The sequence below is a fragment of the Phalangium opilio genome, unplaced genomic scaffold, assembly GCF_054372755.1.
Source record: "Phalangium opilio isolate 3A_F unplaced genomic scaffold, DU_Popi_V2 ptg000061l_1, whole genome shotgun sequence".
NCBI classification, from domain to species: domain Eukaryota; kingdom Metazoa; phylum Arthropoda; class Arachnida; order Opiliones; family Phalangiidae; genus Phalangium; species Phalangium opilio.
The window spans coordinates 7,839,094-7,852,853 of NW_028324178.1; the positions used below are offsets into that span (position 1 = coordinate 7,839,094).

The following is a 13,760-nucleotide window of genomic DNA, read 5'->3' on the forward strand; positions in this document are numbered from 1 at the left end:
ACGTTTCTTTCCTTACTTACCCATGCCATCCATTTTATGGCTTTCTTGCTCTGGTTACCTGAACCACGGAATCCAGGGTTTGGAACGACACCAAGGGTATTCTTCTGTAAGTATGTGTGAAGATACACCGAAGTACAAGCTCCAGCTATGGTTATCGCACCGCAATTCATTGGGTCTAAACCCGTTACTGTTTTGAAATGGATACGAAAACAGTCTACACCCTTCTGAAGGACTTGGACATCAGCCACGCAATATTCTTGTAACTCTAACATGGCATTATAAACGGGTTGTTTTGACTTTTCACTATACCACTTTTCAAAAGCTATGTTATCATCTTTTTCATAAACTCTGGCTGAAAATAAGATTTATCGGGAATTTTTCCATAATAATCTAAATTGTTTTTGTTTAAAAAGATATATGGGAAAAACTGCTTGCAGGTTGAACCCAACTGAAATGTCTCCGAAAAAGCCCTCAATGGTATAGCCAGAAAGGAAAAACTACATATAAATTTTAAATTTTGGTTTTTAACAAACATTGCTAGCAGTTTTGCTCCATCGAATATAATTTCTATTTTTCCATAATTATGGATTAACCATTGTAAAATGAAAAACCCGTCATAGGCTCTCATGTTATGAGCAACAACAGTAACATTTTTAAACCTAGGTTTGGTTACTCTACGTCTTTTGTTGTCTCTTGTAAAAACAATTTTTTCATCTACTTGGGTTAGGTATTGCATAAATTTGTCTACGCAATCTAGTCCTCTAAAAATGTTATAATCGTAAACATTTTCCTCTATTTGCATAGCAGAAACTAGAAGTATTGGGGTATGAAGGGAATTATCTACTATACATTCGGTATCGAAATAACAATAAGTTGTTTCCTTATACTTTTTAGTAAGGGGTTGGACATAACAAAGCCTAGGCGGGTGTTCAATTTTACATTTTGGGCATACTTTACTACACTCTTAAAAAACAAGGAGTAAAGTTACTCAATATGGGGAGTTTTAGTTTGTCCCAGATTGCACCCCATTAAAGTGTGTTTTTTACTACTATTATGGAATAACATTACTCTCTAAAAGGTGTAAAAAATTTTTGAGTAATCATTTCTAACGTGGTTAAAAGGCCTGATTAAACTCCGTGAAGAGAGTACAATAATATCTATAACGGTGTTAAAAATTTTAAAAACTTACCATTGAAGTAATAAAATTATAACCGAAATATCCTATTTAAATCACCTAAATGGTGTAAGAAAACCAAGTTTTGAATTCAACACGGTGGAATATCATACCATAAAAGGGCTATTTATATTCCTCCAACGGTGTGGATTTCTTTCAACATGGTATACTATAGCTCCTAATACGGTATAACTTAAATCCTTGAACAGTGTTATAACACTACCGCACAATTTCCTTATTCCCTTAATGTTATGAGATGACACCATATATTGCACGCAATTACTTCTCTGTGTTTGAGATTATTCCGCAAATGAGGTGTAATTATTCCGCAAATGAGGTGTAATTATTCCGCAAATGAGGTGTAATTATTCCGCAAATGAGGTGTAATTATTCCGCAAATGAGGTGTAATTATTCCGCAAATGAGGTGTAATTATTCCGCAAATGAGGTGTAATTATTCCGCAAATGAGGTGTAATTATTCCGCAAATGAGGTGTAATTATTCCGCAAATGAGGTGTAATTATTCCGCAAATGAGGTGTAATTATTCCGCAAATGAGGTGTAATTATTCCGCAAATGAGGTGTAATTATTCCGCAAATGAGGTGTAATTATTCCCCAAATGAGGTGTAATTATTCCCCAAATGAGGTGTAATTATTCCCCAAATGAGGTGTCTTTACTCCCCTCAGGCGTCGCCTTTACTCCCCTCAGGCGTCGCCTTTACTCCCCTCAGGCGTCGCCTTTACTCCCCTCAGGCGTCGCCTTTACTCCCCTCAGGCGTCGCCTTTACTCCCCTCAGGCGTCGCCTTTACTCCCCTCAGGCGTCGCCTTTACTCCCCTCAGGCGTCGCCTTTACTCCCCTCAGGCGTCGCCTTTACTCCCCTCAGGCGTCGCCTTTACTCCCCTCAGGCGTCGCCTTTACTCCCCTCAGGCGTCGCCTTTACTCCCCTCAGGCGTCGCCTGTACTCCCCTTAGGCGTCGCCTGTACTCCCCTTAGGCGTCGCCTGTGCTCCCCTTAGGCGTCGCCTGTACTCCCCATAGGTTTCGCAAATTAAAATGCATCTAGAACTATTTTCCATTTCAAATTGTTTATGTTTATTTTTTTTTTAAATCCTGGAATTAGTTTTTCACAAATTTAACTTTTAGTAAAATTTCGACAAAAGATTTTTTCCACTAGCAGTTTTACACTTGCTTATGTTCAAAATAAGGAATTCGTAAACCATGGAGGTTTTTAACAAGCCATCCATGTAGTTTATATTGAAAATCCAAAACGAGCAAAACCATGTTAGAATAGCAGATGACAGTTCACTAGCCTCCAATATTTTCACTCTATCGACATATAACTTGTACGTTTCGCTGCCAAGAATTGATTTTCCATAAATTAGTACAGGTTCGACATCGATATCATTAATGTCGTTTTCTTTTAAAAACATGCGGCTAAACTTTTCGTTGTAAATGCTGGGAATGAGTAGAAGTGCTCCACTAATTTTTGTTTCTAAATATAAAGTAAAAAAATACAATTTGATAAGATATGATTTGAAGATCAAAAATCTTCGTGATGTGACTTACCTTTTTTCTCATTCAAATCTGTAGCATCCCCAATTTCCTCCAAAATGTCGTTTTTTAACTTCTTTGCTGCTGTAGGTGCAAGAGTCCAAATTTTGTCGTTGTATTTCTCAAATGACTGCAACAATTCTTTCTGAATATCTATGTTTTTAATTCGCTGGAATTCCATAATAAACTGAAAATAAATTTATAAACATTAAAATCTCTAATAACTAGGGTGCGCAGGTACTCATGATCCTATGAAAGTTATATAAATTATGGAAATCATTTCACGCGAGAAGAGATTTTATAATTTCACATTAATTTTCTTTTAAAACAATGAACAATCAATTTACTTGTTTCACTTCGCATAACGCTGGATATTCTTCTGTTATATCAGTAATGGATACACCCAGTTGAATTTTAGAAGCGCGATCTTGAAAAGTTCTAGTCATTTTTGAATTTATGAGACGGTAATCTACAACTCTCTTGTTCAGCTCCTCCTTCATCTGTTTGATATGATGTTCAATACTTTTTTTATCCTCAAAAGATTCCTTTACCTTTGAATTTTGGCAAAAAGTTTCAAACTTCACATTTTTAAATTAAAACAAGTAGGCCTATACTCAATCAGCTTTTTCACTGTCATATGCATTTTTTCTCAGTAAATTTAGTTAAGCAAGTCCACAATAAGTGGCATAAATCTGTGATATTACTTCAATATAAGAAAGTTAATATAAAATATGATTATGAGAGTTACAGCTGATTGAAAATCTACCCATCGAAACTATTTCCATACTTTGAAACGAGTTAAACGTCTTTTATCAAGTTGTTTGTAATTCTTGGAATAAGTTTGCCTTTTCAATTCCGGGCTTTTTTCCTTAAGGATGTCCTCCATAGAAGAACATTGCTTTTGAGATTCAACATCATCAATAATTGGCTCTTCCAAAGAATTCTGATCTGTGTTAATTGCACTTAAGGACTCGTTACTAGTACTAGTACGAGTTGTATTATTGCTTTTTCCCAGCTCATTCTCAAGATGTGGATTAAAATCTTTGGCTAAGACTCTTTCTTTCTCAAGCTGACTCTTTTTAGACTCGATTTGAAACTTTGTTCGTCCATATTTTTTTTTGGCATTTTCAATAGCTTTGTTTCCTTTCATTTGCTTCCTACTGTTTTTGAATTTGTTTCTCAACAACAAACTCCACAATTCCTAGAGAGAAAATTCATTATTATTTCTGGTAATGTTGACCTACTGTAGTTTTATATATAAAGGGAGCATGAAGTTTTGAAGCAAGTTAATTTCATTTGATATAGAATGATGAAAATCTGGAATTAATTCAACTCTTGATTTTAAAGCCAAATCTGACCTGCACTCACATTGGACATAGGTAATTGTACTGATCATGCTCTCGTGCAAATGGAGCTGTGGATTTTAAGTTAACCTTGTGGAGACTACTAATGGTTCATATTCACCAGAGCACCATAATTAGGTTTAATTATGGTCTAGGAGAACGCCGGTTACATATGGCTTAAAACCAAGAGTAAAAATTAAATCAAACTTGTTTCAACAGTTCGTGGTCCCATTATGAAAACCGCTCCCCGAGAAACAAATATCCTGCAAATATATTATTTGGGTGAAGGGGCTGTCATTTTGTTCAAAGTTTCAGCCGTTTGTACTTTGATTAAAGGAAACCCAATAACTTTTATTTATTTGTTTTAATTGTAGTTACTTTGTCAAATAAATTAGTGTAGGACGATTATTTCTATTTCTATTTATGCGAGATCAGGAGTTCATATAGAAAGTTGCAATAAAAATATTTCTTACCGAGTCTCCAAGATAAGGAAATGCATTATTCAGTTTTGCTGACACATGGGCGTGAGATGGTGGATATCTAAACATGTGTAATACAATTTTAGAATATTTTTTACATAAAATCATAAGATAGGTTCCATAAATTTGCAACTGGTAGACCTTGTCATGAAGTGACGTAGGTCATATATTATCGTTAAGCGACACCTGGTGAGGTGCTGTCAAAGGGTTAGTACAGACTAAATAAGAAGATGGACTGCAAAACCGAGTTAAGTCAATTCTCGCTTCGTTCTCGAACTAGCTCCCAGTAAGTCTCTAGCATTACGAAGTATAGGAAGTGTCATACTTATGGAAATATACACTTATGATAAAATCAAGAACAAGGTTATAGTTTGTTATGTTAATATTGCAAAACTATGAGAGGATGATCACTTCAGGTTAATCGGTGTACATTATAAAGCTTGAAACTAACTCGTGGGATATTATCAACTGATTTTCTATAGTAACCTCAAGGGGCTAATCGCTCTCAGACTCACTGATAGTGGACTTCACGTAGTCACTTCGGCGCTGTCAAGCGAAGGGCTTTTAAATATTATGCGTTATCTCTTTAATAAAGTGGTACAGCGTGTACACAGATTACGTCAATCGAGGGGCACATCACTTCCATGTTTAACGACACACCCTCACCTTACTTCCACTGAGTATTGATTAAATCACGTTTATTTGTTTAGATTCGTTAAATACCGATTCAGATTGACCCACCGTAGAGCCAAGTGAATTGTCCCTAGTAAGCTAGATCAAGCCTCATACCAGGCAAAGGATAAACATTTAGTAGAAATGTACTTACACTGAATTAAACGTGTTAATCAAATCATGGTATAAAATGTTGACTATTTCCCTGTTAGTTCGCTTCTTCTCTTGTTCAGTTGAAGCCACATATTTTTCTTTTTGAATTAAAACCATTGGAAATTCGGGAAGCTTGTATTGCAAGGAAAATGTTGCTCTGCTTATTTTTGTGGTTTCCTCAAGGTTATACCTTTCAGCATTCATAACACTAAAAAGATTTACGCAAGGTGTTTGAAAAGGTTTTCCTTTTTAATTTGGGACAAAATTGACTGGAGACAACATCATTACTAATTGTTTTAATATTTACCATGTTTCTTTATTTTCGGTACTTGAATTACCCACCGTTGATTGTAAAGTTTTATTTCCTTCCTATTTTATTAAATTTTTGAATTAAGGAGACTATACGATGAATGTCACTAACGCGGTCCCCCCCCCCTCTCTCAGCTTTAACTTCAGTGCACCCAAAACTACTATAGCCTTTCTCGCTGCAGTCTATAGAGCTATCTCAGTTGTGACGTTAGTGCCTAGGTAAAACGTCATGAGACCAGCTTTGCCAGTGGGCGGCCATGTTTGATACCGCTTAGGTTCTATGGGCAAATAGCATGGGTGACTTCACACTAAGGTGTCTGAGATAGCTTTATTGACCCACCAACACTTGGGGATTGGCAAAAAACCCGTTAGTGAAAAGTATGTATAAAAAGAGAAAATTCTTACCACAATTTCAATAACATCATTGGTGATTGAATCTATTTCTATTGTTTTCATCATTTTAGCAGCTGGAGGTGTACAATCTAGTTCCTATAGGCAAAAATTAATTAGAAGCATGCAGTATAACGTCTAAAAATTAAAGACGGTTTCAAACCATGTTGCTTTTTCTAATAACTTTAATTAGCATTTTATCTTCAATTTTTGACTGGTTATTTAAATCCACATTTTGGTTAAAGTCAGGGTCGTACGCCTTGAAAAATAAATTAATTTGGACTATTAAAAAATAAAATACATTACATTTTTACAGTAAAAGTAACTGATTATACATAGTTTACAGGCGTGGAGGATTCCTACCACTAACACAAGGAGACCAAGCGACTTAGAGTGTAAAATAGCAGACGATTTTACACTCTAAGTCGTTTGGTCTCCTTGTGCAAATGGTATGAATCCTCCACGCCTGTAAACTATGTATTGACTTTAAAACAGGACAGTATACATAGTTTACAGACTAGAAGGATTCATACCATTTTCACAGGGATGCCAGGATTCGGGTGTTACACAAGGAGGCCTGACTCACTGGGTGAGTCTAAATCCAGGCCTCCTTGTGTAAATGGTATGAATCCTCCTAGTCTGTAAACTCTGTTACACAAGGAGGCCTGACTCACTGGGTGAGTCTCTAAATCCAGACCTCCTTGTGTAAATGGTATGAATCCTCCTGGTTTGTTGGTCCCCTGGATTCCGCCCACTGTAGAAGACCATTACCCAGTAAAACCATGGACAAAGACTGCGCGTGAGGAAATTTGTTTTCACTCTACAGGATAGACAACTCCCTATCTCGAACGACAGGTTATTCTGTATATACTCTGTTACGACATCGGCTGGCAGCACGCGAAAAGCTAGGCCTCTATGTAACCTAGCTTTGTGGGTGCTGACAAGGTACGAAAAACTTCAGGACTTCAGGGTTTAAAATATCCACGCGTTTTTTTATCTCGAGTGCACGGACCTCTAGGCCTTAGTTTCAAATTCGTGTGAGATTTCCTTCAGCCTACTACACGTATTTGAAACAAAAGCCCAGAGGTCCGTGCACTTGAGATAAAAAACTCGGGGATATTTTAAATCCTGAAAGTCCCGAAGTTTTTCGTCCCTTAAAAGCTAAGTTACATAGAGACCTAGCTTTGCGCGTGCTGACAACCGATGTTGTAACAGAGTATAAGAATAAGCTGTCGTTCGAGATAGGGAGTTGCCAATCCTATAGCGTGAAAACAAATTTTCTCACGCGCATTCTTTATCCATGGTAGAACCAAGCGTACCGACCCTATTGTTACTACCCCTCTCGAAGTCCTCGATAAAAAATAATTCCAAATAATGCATAGCTAATTTATAGAAAGGAGTGGCTAATCTGACATGAGCATTTTACTAAACTAACTAAAATAATATTTATAGAGTAGACAAATATTAGCATTCGGTGTTTTCGCATGAGATAATAATTAAAATCATAGAATCTAAACAAAGGCATCGGAAGTAAAGTGAGACCTCGCGGGGCAGTTACTCATTACGGGTTACGCGTAATCATTATAGTACAGTCAATAGTACAGCTTGTATATCGATTACGCTGAATGACTGCCCCTCGGTGAACTCAAGTACTGGTAAATAAAAATTGTATTGAAACATTTACTCTTACCTGGAAAATAAAATCTCCATCTTTGATATCCGAGAAGAAAGAATTAGATTGAATCATTTCCTTTAAATCCCATAACGTTGGATTTGGCACTTTGAGAATCACTTTTCTTTTGCTTTCGCCATAGCAAATTAAGCAAAGAACATTTGAAGTTGAACTCATAATAATGGCTAAAAAAACGCGTTATACCGTCGGTGACTTTCCTAATCACGGAAAACCAAAAGCCGAAAGTACCTGTTTAGCAGTTCTGCAGCCTGCCGGGTTTAAAGTATTGTTGACCTAACCAGTGTACACGTACAGCGTCGATTCAATCCCCAAAGGCCAAAGCTTAAGGTGTGGAAAATTTTAGGAATGAATTGCGGAATTCCCCGAAAACTCTCTTTCTATAGCTTCTTCAATGGGGTGGTCTTTCAACCCGTTGTTAATTCTAGAGAGCCGGTAGGCCCGAACCCACACCCTCCCGTAATCTTATCTCTAAAGGACTCGTGTGGCCAGCAAAGGTCGAGGCCCTCTTAGTGAGAGACTGAGAACCTTTTTTTAAACTGATAAGGGCAGATAGTAATGAAAGTAATATTACAACCTATATATGATAATTTTTTAAATTAGTATTAACCGAAAATATAAAATTTTTTAAAGATATTTGAAACTTTCTTAAGAATGTATAAGTGCGCGCTGTGTATATTCTTTACAAAAAATTTACTCTGTTAATTGCTCACGTAAAGAAATCGCACAAACATGAACCAAATTTTTCGGTTACTTGTGGTTTAAACTGTGGAAAATGCTTTAAAAATGTGGAAAGTTATCGCAAACATGTTTACAGACATCACAAAAATATCATTTTAGAGGAAAACGCTCTGTCAAATGTTCCTGATATTTGCAATGGGAGTTTTGACCGTGATGACGCTGTTTCATTTGACGAGCCCGATATTGAACCGGACGAGATTACTCTTAAGCCATTAGATGTTAGAGATACTATAGTCAAACTACTCCTGAAGTACAGAGAAAAACATTTGCTTCCAAGAAGTGTGATTGAAAATTTGATAAACGATCTGTTTGATTTATGCACAAGTTTATTAGACGTTCAATGCAAAAAAATTAAAACGGCACTAAAAGATAAAAATATAGAGTTGGACGAGAATGATTTGTTCAAACCAACTAGAGATATTCAAGACGCCTTACTAAGTGTCAATACGAGCTATAAAATATCTTCTTATTGTACCTCGGAATTGAAAATGGTTAAACCTCAGCAATTTACTTTTACGCCGAGCTTAGTGAAAGACAAACCAAGTAATTTTCATTATGTTCCCATTTTGGACGTCTTGAGAAATATATACGAAAAGGAAGAAGAGTCTCGTCGTCATATTAACACTGAAAACATTCCAAAAGATCTCAGAGCCCATTTCAAACAGGGTGATATGTCAAAAAATTTGATTGAGAAAAATGATATGGATTCCGAAACTATTCAACTGCAGTTATACGAGGATGAGTTTGAAGTCGTAAACCCCTTAGGGTCAAAAAGGGGAAAGCAAAAGGTTATAGGATGCTACTTTTCCCTCCTTAATCGAAAAAATCAGTACCGTACAAAATTAAGCGATATTCATTTAGTATTTCTGGCCAAATCAATAGACGTTGAGGAATATGGATGGCACGAAGTATTTCGTCCATTGATATTTGATTTGGAGAAACTAGCCACAGAAGGTATTTTCGTTAAAAGTCACAATAGACATTTAAAGGGGTTTGTTAGTATATTTTCCGGTGATAATTTGGGTTTACACAAACTTGCTGGGTTAAATTCTTGTTTTAATTCAGGAAGAATTTGCCGATTTTGTATGGTCGACAGAAATGAGATCAGTGAAAAGCTTTCCGAATCTGAAGTTGTACTAAGAAACATGGAAATGCATCTCTACCACTTAGAATGTTTAGCTTTAGATGAAAAAGAGGGTTCAATCTATGGAATACGTTCAAAAAGTCCTTTAATGAAGCTTAGTTATTTTGATTTAACGAAACAGCTCCCGGTAGATATCATGCATGACTTACAAGAGGGTGTAATAAGTAAAATTCTCAAAGCACTATTATCCCATTTAATTTCTGCCGGACACATCTCACTTGATATACTAAACAGAAGAATTTGCACCTTCCCATACGGAAAAACGGAAACCAATCGACCTCAAACTCAAATTAAAAATGCAATTTTGGGCAATTCACAGATTAAAGGTACTGCTACAGAGCTTTTCTGTTTGTTCAGACTTTTACCTTTAATTATTTTAGAACACATACCAAATAACAACCCGTATTGGGATCTATATCTTGAACTAAGAGAAATTTGCGATATCTTATTTGCCCCTTCAATACCGAACGGTCAGTTGACTTTACTGGAAAATTTGATTCAAGGTTTCTTGTCACATGTTAAGCAATTATGTGGGGGTGATTTTTTAACGCCAAAATTTCACTATCTTATTCACTACGTTAACTGCATTAAACAATTTGGTCCCCTACGTCACATATCTTGCATTCGGTTTGAGAGTAAACATTCGTATTTTAAGTCCATAACACATTATTGCAAAAATTTTAAAAACATTACTAAAACGCTCTCAGAAAAATATCAATTTTTCCAATGTTACAACTGGTTAACAGAAAGGAGAGCATGCGTAGAAGAAACCTCACTGGGAAAATTTGTTGATCTGAAGACTCTGCCTTTAGATATACAAGCTTTGCTTAGCCCTGACTCCCCTGTAAGACTATATTCGGTTAGAAGCGCGAAGTTTGACAGCATTAATTTCACAATTGAAAACATTTTTCTGTATGAAATTCACAATGTAACGACCCCAAAATTTTTTTTAATTGAATATATTTTCTCTGTAAATAACCGTTTGATAATAGTGGGGAAGCTGTTCAGCGGTGTAAGATTTTGTAAAAGTTTACACAGTTATGAAATAACGGAAGACATGCCAACTCAAAGGAGGGTAATAGAAGCTGGGAAATTTACAAACTACCATATGGTCGACAAATACCAGATTCAAAACCAAACTTTTATACCAATGAGATATGGCTGTCTATCAAACTTAAACTACTTTTAAATAATTTTGTGCAAATATTTTTAACATGTGTCGTGTAAATATTTTTAACATGTGTCGTGTAAATATTTTTAACATGTGTCGTGTAAATATTTTTAACATGTGTCGTGTAAATATTTTTAACATGTGTCGTGTAAATATTATTAACATGTGTCGTGTAAATATTAACTTATGTGGAGTAAATATTAACTTATGTGGAGTAAATATTAACTTATGTGGTGTAAATATTAACTTATGTGGTGTAAATATTAACTAATGTGGTGTAAATATTAATTTATGTGGTGTAAATATTAACTTATGTGGTGTAAAAATGATCTTCTAATGTTGTGTAAATATTAACTTGTGTGGTGTAAATATTATTAACTTATGTTGTTTAAATATTGTTAACTTATGTTGTTTAAATATTGTTAACTTATGTTGCGTAAATATTGTTAACTTATGTTGCGTAAATATTGTTAACTTATGTTGCGTAAATATTGTTAACTTATGTTGTGTAAATATTGTTAACTTATGTTGCGTAAACATTGTTAACTTATGTTGCGTAAACATTATTAATTTTTGTTGCGTTAATATATTTTTAATAGTTTCTCAAATAAAATGTTTCGCTTTCCCTTTACTTTAACCTCAGATTAATAATCTGAGCTTTAACTCCCTTTGTAAAGACTGTGGCCGAGCACAAATACCTTCTCTGGTCGCGTGATCTAAGTGAGATTGAAATTTTAAAGGGAATGAAAAATACAATTATAGTGGATTTTGATTCGAGCGACTTAAATCTTATACGCTAAACTAATTAATTTATGTTGAAGGTTAACATAGTCTTCCTTTTTTATATGTACTTTGTTAAGTATATAAATTTAAAAATCCTTGCCTAACCCTTATTCATTAAAAATTGCGAGGTGGACAATGCTTTACAATGGCACCATCTAGCGGGCGGATCGTGAACAAATGGTAATTTAAAACCACCAACCTAAAGGAATATTTTATGATCCTGATACACGCTGACAAGTCATGGAGTTACAACACACCTTTTCAAAAACTCTATAAAAGGAATATGATAAAAATTCTCCCATTATTATTCCTTGCTCGGAATATTAACGGAGTAAAAAAATTACATAAACCCTTGCTGACAAGTCATGGAGTTACAACACACCTTTTCAAAAACTCTATAAAAGGAATATGATAAAAATTCTCCCGTTATTATTCCTTGCTCGGAATATTAACGGAGTAAAAAAATTACGTAAACCCTTGCTGACAAGTCATGGAGTTACAACACACCTTTTCAAAAACTCTATAAAAGGAATGTTAAAGGAAATAAGATAAAAATACTCCCTTTATTATTCCTTGTACGGAATATTAAGGGAGTAAAAAATTACATAAACCCTTTAGATGACCATTTCACACCAATTGGGGAATCGTCAGTTCAAGTTACACCATTTTTACTCCCCTTTTACGCCTTTATTTTTTAGAGTGTACATTTGTGGTTTTTTTCAATTTCCTCGCAGCAAATTTAATTTTGCATCGTTTTACTTTTTCACAAATTTTATTAGTTCTATGTATTTGGAAGCATTCGGGACCTTTAAAATACCTATTACAATCTGGACATTTCACGACGTCCAAGGATGGGCTCTCGTGGAATGTCTCAGAGTAACATCGCCAACATTTTGTGGGTTCATTATAACATTTATGATTTGAGGCCCTAAATACATTACTAAATGTTACTAAGCATTTGTTACAATAAGAAACACATCCGAACATGGCTGCTAAACTTTTAATAACATGCATATGTGTATCTACAGGCAGAAGGAAAATTTTTTTTTCAGCGTAAATTTCACCTTCATAAATTTTCTAAAAATTATTTTCAGCGCTAAACACTATAATTTGGTATTCGGGTTCTAAGATTTTTTGAAAAGCCGAAATCTGTTCTATACTAACGGGTCCTACCGGTAAGTTAGCTTCATGGTGAAGTTTTAGGGCCTCTTCCCTCTGTAGCGGTCTGTTAGGTGCCTGTATTCTACGGTATCGGTTATAGTCGAAACCAGATCTATCTTGTTTTTGTTGTTTTAAATAGGTTAAGTCCGCAACCATTTTTCCGCACACTATGCTTCGAGCTACGCAAAGATCGTCATCGTTTAAAATTGGTAAAAAAGTCCTCCCGTTTTTCATGTAATGTTCTAGTGATAACATCGATCTATTTCTGACTGATTTTCTACCCGATATTGGAATATCAGTTTTTAGAAAAATTGCATCAATTCTAATATCACCGTCTAAAATGAAATTACGATTTGATTGACTAACTTGACTTATAGCACCAAAAAGCCTATCAACTGTCAGTTCGTTCAACGCCATAAATCTTAAATTTATGGCATTTTCCAGCTGGTCACTTCTAACACAAAACCTGACTCTGTTGTAGTCTCTACGCGCGTTGATAATAGTCTCAATGATTGATTGAAATATGAGTTTCAATTTTTCATATAGTTCCGTCACACATATTTTATCAAGGTTTTTAAAGATAATTTTGTATTCGTAGGATGAACAGTTAAATTTCCTAGATCTGGCTACATTTACTTTAACTAATTCATAAAAGTTTTCTGCTCTAAAAATAGAAAGGTCTAGTGGTTCATCATCAGACATTTTACTACTTCAACGTAACCTTCTTCAAGATGCTCGATATTAGTTCCACTACTTCCGGTATATCGACGGCCTTCAAATCCAGTTGCTTCTCGCGCGCTTGGCCCCTATATTTCGTTATTAGACAACCCTTTTCTTTTATTTTCTCGATTTCCAACATCCCAGGCAAACAGGAACTTTGCGGTAACTTATTCAGAGATGCTAATTTCAAAACCTTAACTAAGTCGTCTACTATTTCAATGGGTATGCATACCCCCGATTTAAGGGGTATTCTGAGTAGAGCGTACTTTCTTATGTCTA

The 13,760-nt window shown here is 35.3% G+C and overlaps 2 protein-coding genes across 2 annotated transcripts; one reads left to right on the plus strand and one right to left on the minus strand.

The window, feature by feature from the left end:
* Positions 1-2,313: 2,313 nt before the first annotated feature.
* Positions 2,314-8,012, minus strand: LOC149664260 (uncharacterized). Its single transcript, XM_089842014.1, has 11 exons — positions 7,993-8,012; positions 7,762-7,928; positions 6,235-6,330; positions 6,087-6,170; positions 5,680-5,741; positions 5,374-5,580; positions 4,542-4,608; positions 3,513-3,926; positions 3,073-3,276; positions 2,741-2,912; positions 2,314-2,666 (listed from the first exon to the last, which is right to left on the minus strand). The coding sequence occupies exons 2-11, from the start codon at positions 7,918-7,920 to the stop codon at positions 2,314-2,316; spliced, it is 1,818 nt and encodes a 605-aa protein (XP_089698140.1). The 5' UTR covers positions 7,921-7,928; positions 7,993-8,012.
* LOC149664261 (uncharacterized) lies at positions 7,925-11,454 on the plus strand. Its single transcript, XM_089842015.1, has 5 exons — positions 7,925-7,988; positions 8,602-9,456; positions 9,568-9,972; positions 10,027-10,116; positions 11,417-11,454. The coding sequence occupies exons 1-5, from the start codon at positions 7,925-7,927 to the stop codon at positions 11,452-11,454; spliced, it is 1,452 nt and encodes a 483-aa protein (XP_089698141.1).
* The last annotated feature ends 2,306 nt before the right edge of the window (positions 11,455-13,760 follow it).